At 42.0% G+C, this 19,475-nt stretch overlaps 2 protein-coding genes across 6 annotated transcripts in view; one reads left to right on the top strand and one right to left on the bottom strand.

Moving 5' to 3' along the window:
- Positions 1-10,841, top strand: part of LOC109478487 (DNA helicase MCM9-like) — a 15,085-nt gene extending 4,244 nt beyond the window's left edge. For all 4 annotated transcript variants that reach the window (XM_019780055.1, XM_019780054.1, XM_019780053.1 and 1 more), the window contains exons 2-14: positions 780-971; positions 4,985-5,087; positions 5,400-5,519; positions 5,645-5,758; positions 6,072-6,196; positions 6,470-6,551; positions 6,795-6,898; positions 7,101-7,232; positions 7,381-7,456; positions 7,710-7,919; positions 8,313-8,532; positions 8,835-9,059; positions 9,424-10,841. In XM_019780055.1, the coding sequence (XP_019635614.1) occupies positions 783-971; positions 4,985-5,087; positions 5,400-5,519; positions 5,645-5,758; positions 6,072-6,196; positions 6,470-6,551; positions 6,795-6,898; positions 7,101-7,232; positions 7,381-7,456; positions 7,710-7,919; positions 8,313-8,532; positions 8,835-9,059; positions 9,424-9,757 (2,034 nt within the window). In that variant the 5' untranslated portion in view covers positions 780-782 and the 3' untranslated portion in view covers positions 9,758-10,841. The remainder of the gene's footprint in view (positions 1-779; positions 972-4,984; positions 5,088-5,399; positions 5,520-5,644; positions 5,759-6,071; positions 6,197-6,469; positions 6,552-6,794; positions 6,899-7,100; positions 7,233-7,380; positions 7,457-7,709; positions 7,920-8,312; positions 8,533-8,834; positions 9,060-9,423) is intronic.
- Positions 10,842-11,480: 639 nt separating this feature from the next.
- Positions 11,481-19,356, bottom strand: LOC109478491 (BCL2/adenovirus E1B 19 kDa protein-interacting protein 3-like). 2 transcript variants are annotated; one of them, XM_019780061.1, is made up of 8 exons: positions 19,158-19,356; positions 17,061-17,108; positions 16,062-16,224; positions 15,649-15,748; positions 15,285-15,391; positions 13,377-13,445; positions 13,025-13,108; positions 11,481-12,863 (listed from the first exon to the last, which is right to left on the bottom strand). In XM_019780061.1, the coding sequence occupies exons 1-8, from the start codon at positions 19,204-19,206 to the stop codon at positions 12,821-12,823; spliced, it is 663 nt and encodes a 220-aa protein (XP_019635620.1). In that variant the 5' UTR covers positions 19,207-19,356; the 3' UTR covers positions 11,481-12,820. The 2 variants fall into 2 exon arrangements, with proteins under 2 accessions (XP_019635620.1, XP_019635621.1); XM_019780062.1 differs by lacking the exon at positions 17,061-17,108 and having other exon boundaries at positions 19,158-19,355.
- Between the last annotated feature and the right edge of the window lie 119 nt (positions 19,357-19,475).

Here is a 19,475-nt window from a genome sequence, read left to right as displayed (position 1 = left end):
CCATTAAAAAGTGGTCCAAATGGCCAGGTGGTCATAACTTAAGAATCCTGTCTATGATGATCATCTACTGTATCCACATAGACTCATCCTCCCATGGCAGGGGCAGCGGCTCCGAATTCCTTCTCCACCCCTACCCCTGCCGTATAACATGGCATCTTCTACTCTACGACCCGATTCCAGGGACACGCTCTCAGCCAATCACGTATCACAGAGAAAATCTTCAACGCACTTTACATTAATATTTATGAGATGCGCTAGCTATCGGAACCAATCATGTCGGCTATTCAGTGACAAATAAAAACAAACATGGCGTCGTCTCGGGAAGATAACTTTTGCGATGCAGGCCGCTGCGGGCGTCGGCGGGGCGCTAGCGTGTGCTGGAGGCTGCGCGCGGATCCCGCCGAGCACGGGGAAGGTGTTAACTCGGTGACTTTGCCCCGCACGGCCTCCCCAACGCGTTAACGGGCTCGTCACCGGGCGGCGGCGGAGTCGCCGGCGGGGAGGGTGACGTCCCTTCGCCGCCCAAGTCAGAAATGGGGTCATGCCAAATAAGGCAAGCTCATGAATATTAATATTCCTCGGGTCGTAGAGTAGAAGATGCCATGTTATACGGCAGGGGTAGGGGTGGAGAAGGAATTCGGAGCCGCTGCCCCTGCCATGGGAGGATGCATAGACTAAATTTGATCAGTCCCCTGAGTGGTCTTCTTTGGCAAATTTTACTATAAACTGAAAGTTATTGTACAGATGCATGTGACAACATTGTCATTGATTCCATACAGAAAATGTTAAGCCAACCTGACATCCCAGCCCCAAACACACAGGACAAGGATAACCTGACCTTGAAACTGGAGAAGTTTGTCCTTCACCAGCACCAGAATGACCTTGTAGACGTTCTATTAGAGGAGGATGACAACGCTCACTATGCAGTGGTTGTAAATGCAATGACTTTGTTTGACACGACAGACATGACGGTAAGTGTGTTTGTTTACTGGAAATCACCATAAGTACATGTAATACAAAATACTGGGGTATGCATATTCTTCCTGGAGTCCTTACTTAATCATTTACAAAAATACATACATTGGAAGTTACAATAAACTAATAACTTAAGTTACAATTAAAATACAAGGAAAATAGTAGATTTTGTACCTCCGGGTATTGTAATGTATGTTGCAGAATGTTGGGTGCATGTTGGGACTGTTCTTTAAATTAGTGAATGGTATCTGGGTGTGTGTGTGTTCACGCGAATACCATTTTTTCGAAAAGTTTCGAAATGTTTGTAATTGGCTAAATGATCTGTGAAATCACTAATCCCCCCTAGCCGACTGGAGCCCAAAAATAGAAAGGACAGGGGGCATCCCGTGGCGAATCTGGCTGCCCGACCCTCAGCGACCAGCGATAATGTAAACAAACACCTACACAAACGGCCGCGTGAGAAATCAACTCCATTGCGCGGAACTTGCTCTCGAAAATTTATCAAGCCGCTACACTTCCCCCCGCGGCTGCCATCCCTCCCCACTTATCCCACACTAGTTCAAATCGCGTCAAAAAAACCCACATCAAAACTATGCACAGAAGCGTGTTCATATCTTTCATGTTACGGTTAAAACTTAGAACCTCATTTTGAGCGAACGTTACAAACACGAGACAAAATAATATTTTCGAAAACAAATCGCAATCAGCAAGGTTTCATTCCTGTTTCATTCATCAAAAGTTCTTGTCGATTGTAAAATGATCACTCATCTGTTGTCTCCTCTAGTGTGTCATTTGTGGCGTAATCACGGCGTGCCAAAAAAATCAGTCGAAACTATGAAAATTCCGGGATAAAAAATTGGCAAAAACGTGTTCTCCACATCGCTGTACAAAACCATTTTGATATGTAAATAGCAGCGCGCGATCTACACTTTCATTGGTTCACCTCACATGACCTGCGTTTCGATTGGATAAGCGATATCGTGCCGGCAGAGTGACAGAATTTCTTTATCAGCGAAGAGGCACATTTTCGCTGCTTTCTACGTTTTTTCTACGACTACTAAGCAACATCCTATCAAAAAAGGGTGATTAGACTCAAAGAATTTTCGGGACAATTTCTATGCGCCCTTTTTGATGTTCGAGCCAGATAAAAATAACCCGTGGTACCCGGAAGTCAGCGTACCGAGCTGGATTTCCATGGGTCCCGTCTACCCCAACGCGAGATACAACTGCGATAGTATTTCTTTCTTCGATACCTGACACCCCCTCTTACCAGATGTGGACGACGCCTGCGACACTTAATACACGCCGAAAATCAACAGACAAAACCACTTTCACACACAAGGGGTGTCCATACGCTCTCAAAACGCATCATTTTCACGCTTCCATCTGTGCCATGTGGAAGCCAAGTTCTTTGCTGTTAGATCAAGGAAACCTGGCGGTTTCAGGCCTGGTGAGCTGGCTTACGCCATTGTTTACAAGCTGTCAAGCTCAGCTGTACTAAGTGGACACTAAATGGTGCTTGATGGATGCTTCCCTTCTAGCACCTTTGACCTGGTCAGATCCTGTCCTCCTACTTAGCACCTTGACGTTTCTGGGACAGGCCTAGGTTGCAAGACTCCTCTGGGAGGACTGGCTAGACTAAGGAATGTGGTACGAGCTCGACACTCACAGTTCCTCTAGACTTTTCCTCTCTTCTCTTCCCTCTTTTTCATGACCTGCGTTCCCTAAAGATTGGAGGGATGCAAATATATGCGCCATCTTTAAAAAAGGAGATAGAGCGGTCCCCAGCAACTACAGACCTGTTTCACTGACCTGCATATCCTGCAAACTACTTGAACATATCATCCATAGCCAAATCATGAAGCACCTAGAAAGTTACAGTATATTAACGGATTACCAGCATGGATTCAGAGCCAAACGATCCACAGAAACACAGCTTATACTAACAGTCCATGATATAGCTGGCGCACTAAACAGTAAACGGCAGGTAGATTTAGCAATACTTGATTTCACTAAAGCCTTTGATAAAGTCCCCCATGGCAGGCTCATCTCAAAACTGGAGTATTATGGAATCCAAGGCCCTACGCTGAATTGGTTAAAGGCTTTCCTGACCAACAGGGAGCAAACAGTAGTAGTTGAAGGGAAGGCGTCGGCTCCAGTTAAAGTAGCGTCTGGGGTCCCTCAAGGAACCGTCCTGGGGCCATTGCTCTTTCTCTTGTATATAAATGACCTACCAGATCAGCTTGACTCAAATGTGAGGTTATTTGCCGATGACTGTCTATTGTATGTAGAGCTTTCTACACAGACCGACTCACAACTTCTCCAAAAAGACCTGAACACCCTGGAAGAATGGCAAAGCAAATGGCTCATGCAGTTTAATCCCGAAAAATGCTACATTATGCACATAACAAACAAACGAACACCACATGCAACTAGCTACCAGTTTTGTGGTCAGGCTTTAGCAACCACAAAAATCCATCCGTATCTGGGCGTCACGCTGACAAGCGGACTGAAGTGGGGTGCACATGTTAATAATATCACAACTAAGGCGAAACAGACATTGGGAGTGATTAAACGTAATCTGTGGGCATGTCCAACGAGAGTAAAATCACTTGCATACACGTCACTTGTAAGACCGAACCTAGAATACGCTGCGACAGTATGGGATCCATATACAAAGAAAGACAAAGACAAATTGGAAAGGGTACAGAATCAAGCTGCAAGATTCTGTATGAACAACTATGTAAGAGGTGCTAGTGTCACGGAAATGAAAAGAAACCTACAGTGGACCTCACTTGAAGACAGAAGAAAGATGTCTAGACTATGCATGATGTACAAAATGACTAATAAACTGGTGGATGTCCCAACTACTAAGTACCTAATACCAGCTCAGAAGAGAACAAGAAATAGCCACGCATTCAAGTACCAGAGTTATCAACCAAGGATTGAGGTGTTCAAGAATTCATTCTTTCCTAGAACTATCGCAGAGTGGAACTCACTGTCACCAAGTACAGTAGGGGCACTGTCAATAGATAGCTTTAAACAATGTCTAGAGCTAGAAGTTCAAGGGTTAGGTGTAACAAGTCGATCGGTGTAATATAGCCAGCTGCCGCCGCGCCGCGTGCCTGCGAAGCTGGTGTGTTACGCCGAAGGGCGGTTATACCGGCTATATAGATACAGATACAGATACAGATTGGATAAGCGATATCGAGCCGGCAGCGCGATAGAATTTCTTTATCAGCGAATAGGCACATTTTCGCTGCTTTCTACGTTTTTTCTACGACTACTAAGCAACATCCTATAAAAAAAAGGGTGATTAGACTCTAAAAGAATTTTCGGGACAATTTCTATGCGCCCTTTTTGATGTTCGAGCCAGATAAAAATAACCCGTGGTACCCGGAAGTCAGCGTACCGAGCTGGATTTCCATGGGTCCCGTCTACCCCAACGCGAGATACAACTGCGATAATATTTTTCCTCGATACCTGACACCCCTCTCACCAGATGTGGACGACGCCTGCAACACTTAATACACGCCGAAAATCAGAAGACAGAACCACTTTCACACACAAGGGGTGTCCATACGCTCTCAAAACGCATCATTTTGACGCACTAAAACACACATACTAAAAAACCAAAACAACGTGCACCATCTACAGCCCAACAGCAAAACGTATACCAAGTCCCAGACATATCCGTCCACCCAAACGCGAGAAACGGCTGCGAACGCAATTTTCGTCTTCCCTCACAAAACCTCCGCGCTCGGGATATACATCCCTACCCGGAGGTAACAAGTACATGTACTTCTTAATATATATGATGATGAAAATCATCTTCAGGAAAACAAACTAACATAAGATGAAATGTAGCAGAGATGTCAGAGGTATAAACATCATGTATTTTTACCACCATGTGTCTGGATGATATCCTGTACGCTTGTGTATTTTTGTTTTTGTTTGTATTTTGTTTTGTTTTGAAATGTTCCTGTGCTTGATGATGTGGTATGAATAGGTCAGTGATGCACTACTCCACCATCCTCGGGAGGTGCTGCCTCAGTTTGACGCTGCGCTGGTCCGAGCTGCCAGGACTGTGTACCACGACCATGCACGCAAAGGTCAGGCTTATCAGGACCACAAACATCCTGGTACACTTTCTTATTGGTGTAGAGAAATTGAAATCTTTTAGAAAGGCAAGAGATAGCAGACTTCACCCTTTTACATACATGTAGGTCAGAAACACACAGACATACAGACAGTACCCAGTGCTTCACTTCGATGAGTTCTGTTGTGATTATTCAAACTGAGGAGTAGATTAAGTAGTTCTGAAAAAGTCTCAACAACCCTGACCCTAATCATAAGACCACCATGGCACTTTCTTTGCTATAAAGACCAATGGTCTAACCATTTAACAACCCCGTTCCTTCCAGATGATATGGTGCTGAAGCCCCACCTTCATGCCCGTATCTCAGGACTGCCAGTGTGTCCAGAGCTGTACCGCACTACCCTACCACAGACTACAGACATCGGCAGTCTCCTCTCTGTACAAGGTAACTGGCACTGCAGTATTTATTAAGGCCACAACAAGTAGATTTTCTAGATGGCGTCTCTGCACACATTGATTTTCACTCGATTTCAAGGAAAAAGCAGAAATTTTGTCCATGTTTTTTCCTAGGGACAGTTATTCGCACCTCTCCAGTGCGAGTGTTGGAGGATGAGCGTGACTATCAGTGCAACAAGTGTCACCACGTGTTCACAGTTAGAGCAGACTTACAACAGTACTATACAGGTAACATGACAACAATACTATGGCAAGCACTATACATGTATACTATACAGGTAACTTACAGCTTCAAATATGGTGCATATGCGCCTTTGTGCACCCAAATTTGGAACAGTACTATACAGTCAGGTAACACCTGACAAAACTAGGGCAAACACTTTATACATACACATGTCACTACTCAGGCTTGTTGAGATAAACATAGTATACATGTCATAATGTTAGCTGTGCTTAAACTCTTGTTTTTGTACCTGTACCTGCACCTGGACATGTGTTTAGTTACACATCCTGCCTGAGTTCTGGGTTTGTTCTCTTGCAGGCAGCAAGCCCCAGAGCTGTCCTAACCCAGACGGCTGTGACTCCACCCGTCTGCTGTGCCTCACAGACAGCTCAGCAGCACCCTCCAGCTGCAGGGACTACCAGGAACTTAAGGTGCAGGAGCAGGTAAGACACTGCAATGTTTTCAACACATCGAGTCTTAAGGGTATACAAATATGCATCTACATGTATTTTCAAGTTGGACATCTTAGTGGAATGGAAAAAATGTATTTTCCATGTAGCTCTTACATGTATGAATTTTTCTACTTCATTGGAACTGATAGGGTAATGTTGGGAAGTTAGTTACAGGTATTATGAAATTTTGGTATCTGTCAAAAATGTTTGGTATCTGTCAAAAAGCAAGATTTCCCATTTGGCTTCTCCTCTCTCCCATCCCAGGTGGAGAGACTTGCTGTTGGCAACATTCCCCGCTCCATGGCTGTGGTTCTGGAGGATGATCTTGTTGACTGCTGTAAGCCAGGTGAGAAACATTCCTGTGCAGGGTATTTCCCAGCCCTAGATTTCCTGTTATCTTATCAAACACATGCCAACTTCCTATTGACATTTTTGTTTTGACAAATTTGCTCAGTACCAATATGTTTCTGTACAAAATTTTGAAACGATTGAATGATCTTGATTTTTTTTTGCCATACTTCATCGGTATCTTTGAGTTCTCCCAAAATTTGTCAGTTAATCTAGAACTACTACAATGTTTGTCCAATAGGTGATGACATCACTATCACAGCGATTGTACTTCAGCGCTGGAAGTCCCTCTACCCAGACCAGCGCCCAGAAATACAGATGGTTCTGAAAGCCAACCATCTCCAGGTGGGAAGTGAAGTTACACTGCCTCACATAGTTCTTATGTAGTTGTCAACCTTACTTTTAGGTGTCAAGTGGATGATTCAATTTGGTAGTTTCTTAAGTCCCCAAATATTTACTTTTAGTCCACATCCTTAAAGAAACAACTTCCTATGTACATACAAAGGTATTAGATTCTATGATGCTGAATTTCTGTGTTTGACCGCAGGTGAATAATGACCGCAGTTCTCACCTGAGCATCACAGAGGAAGTACGGCAGCAGTTCACGGACTTCTGGGAAAAATACCATGATGCTCCACTGCAGGGCAGGAACATCATACTGGCTTCCCTCTGTCCTCAGGTGAACTTAACTTTTACTACATATGCTAATAAGTTGGCTCAAGAAATGTGAAAAAATGGCAAGAAAGATCATACTTTTGTAGGCTTGACATTGTTGATTGTTCTTGTGTTTTTCACCGTTTTTCCCTTTTTTTATCTTTGAACAACAGGTTTTTGGTTTGTATGTGGTGAAGCTGGCTGTAGGACTGGTAATGGCAGGAGGAGTCCAACAAGTTGATGATTCTGGTAGGAAAGTTTATTTATTTGGTGTGTTACACCGCAGGACAGTTATACTGGCTATGTTGATACAGATACAGATTGTTTGGTTGATGTAGATACAGCTAACGTTGGAGTAACACAATAACATATATATAGGATGCCAAGTGGAGAATACATTACTTTACATCATGACATAAATATACACAATTTATTGCAATGATTAAAGTATATTCATAAACAACAGTTCACGACCTCATACCTTCGCCAAATGGTGTTACAGGTACAAAAGTCCGTGGCGAATCTCACCTCCTTCTTGTGGGTGATCCTGGCACCGGGAAGTCCCAGTTCCTAAAATACGCCGCGAAGATCACTCCACGTTCTGTACTCACCACGGGAATCGGGTCTACGAGCGCTGGTCTCACCGTCGCAGCTGTAAGGGACTCAGGAGAATGGCAGCTGGAGGCAGGGGCACTGGTGCTGGCAGATGGAGGTTTGTTTGTTTACTATATGTTTGTTTTGCATAACTAGTAAACCGCCTATAAGCATAACAGACCAGTTTTGTAAGTAAGTACAAGCTTAAGGAGGGTAAGACCACACTGTAAGGTTTGAACCACTCACACCAGTATGGACCCCTAATCTTACCCCGGGTATCTATTAACATGCTTGAGGTGTGGCTCTCCTCAGTCATGTACCTGAGCTTAATGAGAGAACGTCCCAAACTGAAATTATGCACACGTACTCATTTTCACCTGAGTCAAGTGAGGGAATAGGAAGTGCCTTTCCCAAGGGCACAAGACTGGGGCTTGAAAGGGATTCACACCCACAACCATTAGATTCTATAGAGTCAAAAACCCTAACCACAAGACTACTTTGTCACCTTCAGGTTTATGTGCAATTGATGAGTTCAACAGCATTAGAGAACATGATCGTGCATCGATCCACGAGGCCATGGAGCAGCAGACTATCAGTGTGGCCAAAGCAGGCCTTGTCTGTAAGCTGAACACAAGGAGTACAATCCTGGCTGCCTGTAACCCGAAGGGGAAATACGACCCAGCTGAATCCATCAGTGTTAATGTCGCTATTGCAAGTCCTCTGCTCAGCAGGTAAGCAGGTCAGATGCAGCAAGAGATAAAAAATTTTGTTTTGAATTTTAGACTGGACAAAATTGTTGCCTCTTATATTGTTAATCATAGATTTCATTTTTGATCAGACGATTTTTGTCAGCTCTGATAAAATAAAAGTAATCATGACCCTGCCCAATAGTAGATGTTGTAGTCCATGGTACTGAAAGTATAGATGGTGTAACAGTTATCAAACAAAAGTGACATGATGGAACAAGAATGTGTGTCATTCATAAAATTTAGTTGCTTTGGCCTAATGCATAATTTCTTTTTTTATGTTGCAGGTTTGATCTTGTTCTTGTTCTTCTGGACACCTGCAATGAAGGCTGGGACCGCATGGTGTCCTCGTATATCCTGGATGGGAAAGGGCTGGGAGATTCCATTCGGGACGGAGAGGAGGGGGGAGAGAACAGCGAGCTGTGGACCATGGAAACAATGCAGTTGTACTTCCGACTCATTAAAACTCTACGGCCACAGATGACTGAAGAGTCTATCCTCGTGCTCAAAAAGTAAAGATTTCAGTAATCAAAGACACTTGACCAAAATCTTCAGGTTTTTTTCAAACATGAAGGAACAATTAAAGGTTTACATTGTCACTGATGTAGAGCAGATCAAACCGGGCATTTGTAGACATGTTTTTTTTTTCATTTCAAACTGATGTCAAAAGTTTTGCTATAAAAATTTACAATGTTTCTGCTGTCTTTAGCTTGAAAGTTATCTGTGTTGGTAGAAGTCAAGCGAACTGTGATTTCCAACACAAAAATTGGACTTCATCAAGGAATGAGCAATCCACTGCTTTTGTAAGATCACGTTATGCAGATAGGACACATTACAGTTCAGCTTCAGTTTATACTGTTTGTTTTATCCCTTTAGGTACTACCAGCGACAGCGTCAGGCCGATCAGATGAACTCGGCCCGTACAACCATCCGTCTACTGGAGAGTTTAGTGCGGCTGGCCCAGGCACACGCTCGTATCATGATGCACCAGGAGGTCAGAGTTCAGGACGCGGTGGTTGCCGTGACGCTGATGGAATGTTCCATGCAGGGGGCGGCGCTGTTTGGAGGGGTGAACGCCATGCACACGTCATTTCCCGAGAACCCCCAGGAGGAGTATGGCACGCAGGCTGACATGATCCTGGCAGAACTGGGGCTGTCACATCTAACACACGGGCAGCACAGTCAGCAGCAGCACATGGAAGTTTACTGACCCTGGGAAAGGGAACTCGAGGCAGCTAAGCTTAGTGAACTCAATGAACAGTTAAGCTGCTCCTCCATTGGTCATGACAAAGACTGATACATGTACTAAGTACATTCTCTTGATCCAGACACAGAGTCACCAAGTACAGGACTGCGCGCACTTGTGACCTTGGACTTTTAAAAAGTCAGGAATATTATCTCCCTTGATATTTTATGACGGCAGAAATATGTAGTTTTCTTATAAATTATGTCTAGATGAAGTATTTTTCTTTTTCCATGCTTTTTAACAACAATCATGGTAAGAAAAACTTGTTTAGATTCAGACATTCAGTCATTCCATTGGTGAAATTATTGCTTTTTTTCAATGTAGGCGCATTAACCTTGCTGCTACTGAACCCCATAACTAGTACAAATTTGGTGCCAGATGGCTACGTTAACAGGCTGAAGGTTAGCAGGAACTCAATGCAAAGATGCAAATTTCTTCTAAGTAGGGAAAGCTGATATACATGCAGCATATACAAACCAACAAATACAGTCCACATGCATGCTCTCATCATCACACTAACATACAAAACAGCAACACATCATGCAAGTTTCATGACATCATGTCACATTTTATTCTCACCACACGGTCAATAATGACAAATTACAACAACAAAAAATACAAGGGTGCAGCTAGACCACGCTATGAGGACCTGATGCACACAGACTCCAGACAGGAGTGGAAATTCAAGTTTTCATGACTCAGTAGCCTGGATGCCGGCCTTTTCAGCTTCAGCAGGGAAGCAACTGAGAGAGTGTACTGTAGCTAAAAGGTCTGATATCCAGGCTAGCTCACAATTACATGTCAGAGGACAAGTTCCATTGCTTTGCATCATGGGTTGTTTATTATTTTTCAAACATCAAATTACATGTATTTTGCAAAGCAGGAGCCTGAACACAAATGTCTGTGTGACTTATTTCCCCAGCACTGCATTTACTTTGTGCCTTGTCTTCTTTTCTCTCCATTTGTAACTAGCCTGCTGCCATTCTTAGTTAGTTTACCATGGCTGTCATACTCACTACCTTGTTTCTAAGAAATCGAGTATGGAAACTCTGTTAAACTTACAAGGATGGCATCCAGACTAACATACAACCAACTCAATACTTTAATTTCAACCTATCATTAACTGGATTATGTACAAATACCACTTTATCCTTCCTCTCTGTCTTCCCATGTACCAATCTACTGTCCCTAACAACTACCATCACCTAGGAGTCATTCTGTACATAAAAATGCGACCTTTGCTTGGTGAGAAATGCCAATGGTACATTCAATTACACACTGGGTTGGGTTCAATGTTTGGTAGAAGAAATGTCTGGGAACATAAGCTTGTCTTCTCAGCTCAGACTCCTGTATTTGGCCTTCCAAATTCCTTTATCAAAAATGAGCTCCAGCAATAAACTGTCCATAACCGTCACACCCCTATGTCCCTACACATTATGTTCCAATAACCCAACTCACTGTCAGTACATCTGTAGTACGAAGGGACGTCAGAAAGTAGGGGCATTGGTACATACATGGAGGGAGGTTGGAACATAGTAGTGTACATATTGCATTTTTAAATTCAAACTGAGAACCATAACATCTGAACGATGTCTCCTTTAGATGACCCAACCTGTAGAAAACATGCATCATATAATAACCATGCAAACTTCACATTTTCATCGAAGTAGTAAAATACTAACCGCTGTTAGCCTTCCATCTTTATTTACACCCAACTTTTCACCACCTTTCCCTCCCGCAACAGTCAAGTACAAATCCTCAACTTTTGTCTCAAAACTGTAACCATGTGAACTGATTTCTCTCTGGGGTTATCAAAATTACACATATGTCTTTGCAGGTCAAGCCATTATCCAAATGAAGGTTTGCATTACAATTTGATGCTTTGTTAGAACAGTAATGTTGACACTGGCAACTGTCAGTTCAGTCTACCACTATTTCCTGTCAGTTTACTTACATGTACAATTATCTATTGATGCATCGATACATCAGGATACCATTATCACAAAGCAATAGCTGAGACATAGCATAAAATGACATGACCACAAGGAAATTCCCATTATGCAGCAAATCTACAAGGCGATCCATGGTGCAAGTTACCCTATCAAACTGCCAATTTACATATCTATAAATAGGCACATTACCAAGTTCTTTGCTTTCTGGGAATGGTTAACAAGCTTAGAGAAGACAGCAGTCAGTGCCATTACAATGTGCCTCCATGAAGTGTCCCCCATCCTAAATTGTGCACAGTGGACTCTTCTGGGGGCAAAGAAGGTCACCCAAGCACTATCATTTTGAAGGTTTACAAGTAGAGAATAGGTAGCAACACATCAAGGTCAAGCTGTATCACAAACTCTACAGCACATAGCAAGCTACAAGGGCCACCAGTGGACAATACGCTTGCAGGGGTTTGGAAAATAAGGGACTGGGAGACATTTATCTGAAGAGAGATGTGAAACAAGTTTGCTAACATACCATATCTATGTTATACACGGCTCAAACGTAATGTATACATTAATAGTACATCTCTGTAAATACAGGCAAAAGCCATTAACCAAATCAAAATAAGACGGAATTCTATATCCCTTGTTAATGACAATGTTGTAACCTAAAATGATACTTAGGCCTTTTAAAATGACAATTATAATCATTGACAGAGCAAACTAAAACAGTGACAAAACAAAAATACAACTATCTCTGGAGAAGTCATGTATATTGTCCTTTTCGGAATGAGGCTTCACCGTAAAAGCTGTAATTGAATGCAGACTTCCTCTCTCCCAGTTTTCTTGTAGTACTGAATCAATTGCTTAAGGACTTCTCATATTAAGCTTCTTATTTCTTGTAGGCTGTGCAGATACAAGAACAGTATCTCAACCCTTTGACAGAAGTTGGCCTAAATTGTACACATTGATGTGGCTTTATCAATGTCAAAGTCATAAAACATGAATGTCACATTACAGTTAAAGCTGTACATGTTCTCTGCAAGCTATCGGGCGGACTTGCATTTTTGTTTTGTTTTGCATGGTATCCTCAAAAGGTGCTGGAGCCAATGTGCCGATGGCCGAGGTAGATCCTGGAGAGAAGACAACAACATGGAAACTATTTCAAGAAAGCAATTGTTACGTGCTTATGCCACCAATGACACTAAAAGTATTTTTCAATGAATATAGATGTTTGTAAAAATACCCACCCTTCTGATGTTAGGGAACATTGAACCTTACAAACCAAACTTACCCAATGCCAATCCCAATGCCCAGCACAGCTAGATGGCTGATGACCAGAGCCTTGAAGTACAGAGTCAGGAAGTCAGCAGCATCACTGTAGAGGATGAGGATTGATAAATTCAAGTAGCTCATGTTAGACAATAGGGGCTACTGTACTGTTGTGTCTGGTCTGGGTCCCACACAGGTCCCCTTTCCCGTTTAGTAGGGTGATATCAGTCCTATATGCTGTGTACTCGAGCTCCGTACCTAAACGTAACATCAAAACATCAAGTACAGGTAACCATACAGAGGAGTACAGGTCTGAAGAATTTCTGAAGAGATCCCTGATAGGAATGACTATAGATGAGAATATATCCACCCACCTCTTCATAGCCTTGGTGTGCCTCATGCTCAGCCGGTGCTTGGGGTGCTTCAGCTTCTTCTCCCAGTCCCTGCAGGAACCGATAGGAAAGTGCACAAACTGTAGTTACAAACAAAGAAACCACATCTTTGAAAGAAATCTGCAGTACCTTCAAACAAAACCATGAAACTACAAAAAAGTGATGAACACCATGATTAGAAATGAGTTATCAATGAATCACAATTTTTGTCCCAATTCACTTACTCAGAAAATGGGCCTCAGACACAGGCCTTTATAAGGAATATTCATTAGGCTTCTCCTTGTTTCACATACTGTACCTTAGATAGACTAAGTTACCAGCATGATGGCAGTCCTGTGAGCAGTGGCAATGCATCCTGATGGCCCTGATATTAACTCTACCTACAGCCACTCACTACAGAATATCACTATGAACAGCACTACCAGACACTAAGCTAGACTGAAACTCATAATGACGCACCTTCAGCCTCCTCAGACTGAACGAACACTGTGTCCTTTTATGGGACATTTCTTACATTTGACACCTACGAAGGCAGTCAACCATCTGACCTGTAGGATACTGTAAATTCATTTATTTTTTCAGGGGCTTAATTTTGTATTTACAAATTTTGAGATCATGATTGAAGAAATTCTGTAGTATGGTAGTAATATAAAGCAAACATTTCTTAGTAGAATGGAATGGGTTTGTAGTAAGTTTACAGTAACTGAAAGTTTACTGTAAAAAAAAAGATGAAAATAAAACCACTGTGAAGATTTACAGTACTACATGGATTGTTAGGTGACTGGATGTTGAGATATAAGGCCTGTAGAGGGGACCAACACAAATTTACAATGTGACACATGATGAAGTCCTCAGAGAAGTGCAACATTGCTGGAATGTCTTATAGCTGAAGTGGCTAATAAATAATCTGCTGGAGAACACTGTTCACTGAGAAAATTTTAGGTTGTATCCTCCAGTAACATTTCTCCGCCTGTCCAAGTTACATATTTTTCTGCCACATTAGAGAGTTTGAGAGATCTCTAGCGCAGCACCACCCAGGTATGCACAGCTTAGATATACAGGAGTGTGTTATACTTATACTGGGTATGTTGCATACTTTCCTACAACTATACCATCTCTACTTTTCAGTGGGGCTAATACATTTTTGGAATAATGTTTCTACACATTTCAGCTAAATGCTTTGGTTACTCCTTACATTCAAAGTCATGTTGGTTTACTATTAAAATTAACCCGAAAATGAGTAACAAACCGGATCAAAATTCTTCCATTAAACCCTCAAGAAAAACAGGTTCAAAGTACATGTTGCCGCTGGGTGCCATATTGACCCTGTGCTTGCTCAATAATTCTTTGTCCATAAACCTCTTGCCTTGACTGTGACCTTGGTGCTACAATCAATTTAGAGAGATGGCAAGGCTACATAAGTCTGTGTTACATAATATCTCACTGTCAGGGGCTGATTGGACCTGAACAGTAGAGGGGCTGCTAGAAGCGTGATAAAGTCAGGCTGACAGCATCTGAACAGAACATGTTGATTTATCCTTTTCTACCATGTCTACCATGCTTCCATGTTTTGAGCAAAGGAGTATTACAACTCTTCTTATAATCTGTTTACTGCTAGTGAAGTTCAAAAATCAATTGGTATTCAACAACGACCAAGTATCTAACACCAATTCAGAATAGGAATGCCTTCAAGTACAATGTACAAGAGTTATCACCCAAGCATTAAGGAGTCCAAAAATTCTCTTTTTTTAAACTACAGTGGAGTAGACCTCCCTGTCGCAAAGTATATTAGGGGCATTATCACTAGACAGCTACAAACAATGCTTGCATACTTGAAGTCTTAAACATGACAAAAGATAAAGAAAGAACCCCTGACTAAGAAGTCCTTACTTGGGTGGGTTTTGCTCGGGCCGTGATGACCAGTCCCATATCCACTCGGCAGTGTTCCGCTCCGGCAGGGGGGGCAGACTGGCACTGTTACTGCTGCCTGTCTCAGACTGCAGATGGAAGGATATCAATAATTCAAGTCTTAGATTTTCTAACAGTCAACATCAACAATTGGGTCATGGTGTTTTAAATTCAGGGTTGAAACAATTCTGTTGCACAGTAGTCATACAAGGAAGGCATATTTGGTGTGTGTTACGAATTTGCAATGGAGAGGTCATTGCAAAAACTGTGAAACTAAAACCACCATGAAAGTTTCATGATTTACAGTATCATTCTGATACTGTAAAGATGAAGATGATTTATATACCTGGGACTTCTCACTGTGTCCATTGGAGCCGTTCAGACTTCCCATTTCATGGTCACTACCATTCACTGGCAGGGGTGGGCTGTTGGGACTTCTGGGGCTGCTGTAGAGTGGCAGAATAAAGATAATTCAGATTTCACATAGTTAAGGATACACCCAACATATTCTTTGATCAATCATAAGTCCACTACACCTTATCAATATTGTATGTTACATTAAAAGGTTGAACACTAGAGCTATGGAAGTGTGTCACAAAACATAAGTGCCAAACTTCCAATGCTAACACAATGTCAGACTTTGTCAGGTGAACCTGATAAGGCTTCTAAGATCTATATTGTCTTTCTGTGGTTTGGTAAGATTTGGTAAGAAAAGCCTCACCTGGCAGTTTACCTGTTATGCAAAACAAACAAACAAACCTGCTGCCCCTGGAGCTGTTTCTGGGCGACTCATGCTGTGCTTCTATCAGCAGCTTCTCCATGTTGCCGTTGTGTGGAGACGTCAGGTTTCCGTTAGTCCCCTGCTGCTGCTGCTGTTGTTGTTGATCTCCGCTGTTAGCGTAGTGGAGCTCCACCCATGAGTCTACAGAAATACAGATATCTTCAAGTTCACACAGTTCTGCCTTCAACAAGCTTGCCTTAGGCAATCCCTTTTCCACTAGACAGCAATTGCTAAGCATCCATTTGATTCTATAATTTGTACACAATGCACAATATAGAGGTACAGATGTCCGAGAGTTTGAGCCTCAGAGTCTCTTAATCGGAAAGGCCGGGTAATTGAAAAAAATGCGCTTTTCAAATTGGCTTTTCAAATAAGCGGCTTCCACTGTACTATTTAATTTAGAAGACAACAGACAAAGAAAACTTTTTTGTTTTGTCTTTTTGGTCGCACTGTGGTCACACAGTAATCAGTCTCTAGTGAAAAGGATGGTGTTACACACTGTTGCATACATTTAAGTTTAGACTACAGGATTACATGTTCAGATATGACCAAACTTTACCTGTAGAAAAAAGAATGTACTCAATTCTCTTGAAAATGAACGAATCTCTCACTATTTACATAACTGATAAAAAATAATAAAATGGTTAAAGTCCGTTAGACTACAGACAGATAGATATTTAATTTAATAGTACAGCACTGTCAAACACTGGAAACACTCAAAACATGATAAATGGACCTAAAATGACCCAGGTTAATTGACACGGCAAACTAAAATCCATAAGGATACTTTAATGTGCTACAAAATTTGTGACAAAAATATCACTTGCAAATGCACTGTATGTCCATTAATGTGTCAGGAAATGACAATGAACTTGAAATGACCACCCACCTGCCCCAAACCAAGGTTACTGCATAACACTGAAAACTATAATCTGTGAAGAAACAAAACTTCTTCTCTCTTTAGAATCTTATTTTACCTTCATTATCGGCCCCTGACATCCTTCTGCTACCCTCCATAATGCCAACTGCAAAATTCAAATGTTTCCATTTATTTATTTCATCAGATCACAAGACAACTGGGTAGCCCCTTCAACTTACAAAAGCTGATTCTAGGAGGGCCCAGTACATACAGACACAAAACATGTTACATTCAGTGTGGTGGAGACATTTTAGGTGGAAGACAATCTGTAGGAGAAATAAAATCTATTGTCAGTTGCATCATGGACTCCGAGGTAAACTCCATGGTTGCATCAAAAGACAAACCATGATTTCAAACAACAATGTAGACTGGGTGACATCTCTAATCTGATGATTGATGGTTGTTTGACATATTGCACATGCATTACCTTTTCAGGGCCCCTGAGAATATACCAAGGGACTCATCAAACAGCTGACCTAGTTTCTTTAAGACCAGAGCACCAATGAGTTGGGAAGTATGGATCATACTAAATCTAGGTCAATGTCCTACATAACTGCCAAGGACACTGAATGACCCTGAATACATTTAGTCTACTGCCGGGATTCTTCTTGGGCCCTTGTCGTCTTTCCAGACGATCTACAGCTTCAGTCAGGATTGACGGCACAACTAAATATGGAGCATCACCTGGTTAGATACAATTTCAAGATACTGGATCATCCATAGAAACCTGCAATGATAATCAACTAGAGGGGAAGTCAACAGGAGCGGCCTCAACTGGACTGACGTCCTACCTGGCCGTAGATGCTACTCAACTCTACTCTAACCAACATCAATAGCCTTCACATGCCACAAGAATGTTGAAAATGCTTCCACATCTGCAAGCAGTGATAGTGTAAATCAAATCCTGTTTATAACTTATTACTTCAAACAGATGTGACATCTAACATGGAAGGATATATTGCTCTTTGTTTTTCTCCCTTACAAAGTCATGAGTCATGACTATTCCTTAAATTGTTTTGAACATTTCTGTCATTCTAACTTAAGCTCTAACAGTAACTAGCTCCATAGCTGGTGCTTTGTCACCCTTCCTTTTTAACATCATTAACCACTTTTTTGGACCTAAAAACTGTTTTCAATTCTTGTGTGCCATAATTGTAGGTAGAGCCTGCTAAGGAGACTTTTTTCCCCCTGAGGGCTGCTGTGTCCTGTCCAGGCTCTCTGCTGAGCAGGTTGACTCTGACTGAAGGGCGTGGCTTCAAGCTGTGAGCCATGGAAAGATCTAGAGATGCTTTCCTCAGGGAGGGTACATATATTTACACACCACAACTTAACATAAGTCAAACTTTCCCGAGGTATGGGTAAAAAGTAGACCACCTCATAAATAGTCATATTGTTATGTGCGAGGGATAATTACAGTAAATGTCTATCTCTATTTTGATATCCATGTAAATCAAAGTGCAAACCAGCATGATTGGCATTCAAGGGAAGAAGGTAGGAAGTCAGGTAAGTTTGTGGGGAATGTCTGTTTTTAAATCCGCAAAATAACAATGTAACATTCTGTATCATATTTCTTTTACAAATAGAGCAGAAATCATGAGCCTGCTTGCATGACTAATGTTTTGGGTATGACACATGACAAAAACAATTGTATTGAAAATTTATTCTGCTCTAGAACAGGATGTCAGATCAGTGAAAACAACTTCAGTGTGAAAATGTACTTTCAGGATCTCTGCTATTGCTGCCTCAAGCTTTTACAAACTAGTTATTTTCACATAGGTGTAATGAAAACAAGGGTTGCGTCATCTTCACTTATGGCACTAATAAATAGACCATTTAAGTCTCAAAGCTGGCTCACTTCCCAGTTTGTTTACATTTTGAAAGAGGCCCTTTTCGGGTATTTCCGGTGTACGACAGGCCGTCAAAATGACAACATTTAATACATATTTATCCCAAAGCCACATCGAAGATAACAACGACGACCTCTGATATTTAAAAGAGCCCCCAGGGCTACAATTATCAAGCGTCCATTTCTGTCCAAACCCTGGCCTGAACAAGATTTTAGAGCTGCTTGCTGAGAACCCGTCCAGACTTGCGTCTACAGAACTGGTGCACATCCCCACTCTGTTTACTAGCGGTTCACGAACTTAATACTCACCGTTTAAACCGCTGTTGTCTTCTGAAACCTCTCTGGATGTCTCCGCCATCGCTAATTTGGCGTCTTGACACAAAACGGACCGAAAATTGAAGAAAATCTGTCGAAAAACAGTCCCCCCTTGAATTGCTGGCAGGCAGGGCTTGTTTCCCTGCTACGTCATTCCCTGCTAATCAACATCTGACCCCGGGAATATTGACACGGCGAACGACCAATCAGCGCGCCGGAAGGTCATGTGATCAAAGTAAGCTGATGGTAATTATGTAAAACACATCTGGAGACGTCATCACCTGGCACACGTCACGTGATGTAAACAAACAA

This window comes from Branchiostoma belcheri, unplaced genomic scaffold (assembly GCF_001625305.1).
Source record: "Branchiostoma belcheri isolate BF01 breed outbred unplaced genomic scaffold, Haploidv18h27 scaffold44, whole genome shotgun sequence".
Lineage (NCBI taxonomy): Eukaryota > Metazoa > Chordata > Leptocardii > Amphioxiformes > Branchiostomatidae > Branchiostoma > Branchiostoma belcheri.
Note: the sequence above shows the minus strand (reverse complement) of the source record. Positions and strands in the feature narration are given on the sequence as shown.

Coding starts and splice junctions, on each gene's coding strand:
- LOC109478491 (XM_019780061.1), bottom strand. CDS start 19,206: ATGGCGGAGACATCCAGAGAGGTTTCAGAAGACAACAGCGGTTTAAAC. Junction 15,749..16,061: donor AACAGCTCCAGGGGCAGCAG/GTTTGTTTGTTT, acceptor GCCACTCTACAG/CAGCCCCAGAAGTCCCAACA. Junction 13,109..13,376: donor CACACCAAGGCTATGAAGAG/GTGGGTGGATAT, acceptor CATCCTCTACAG/TGATGCTGCTGACTTCCTGA.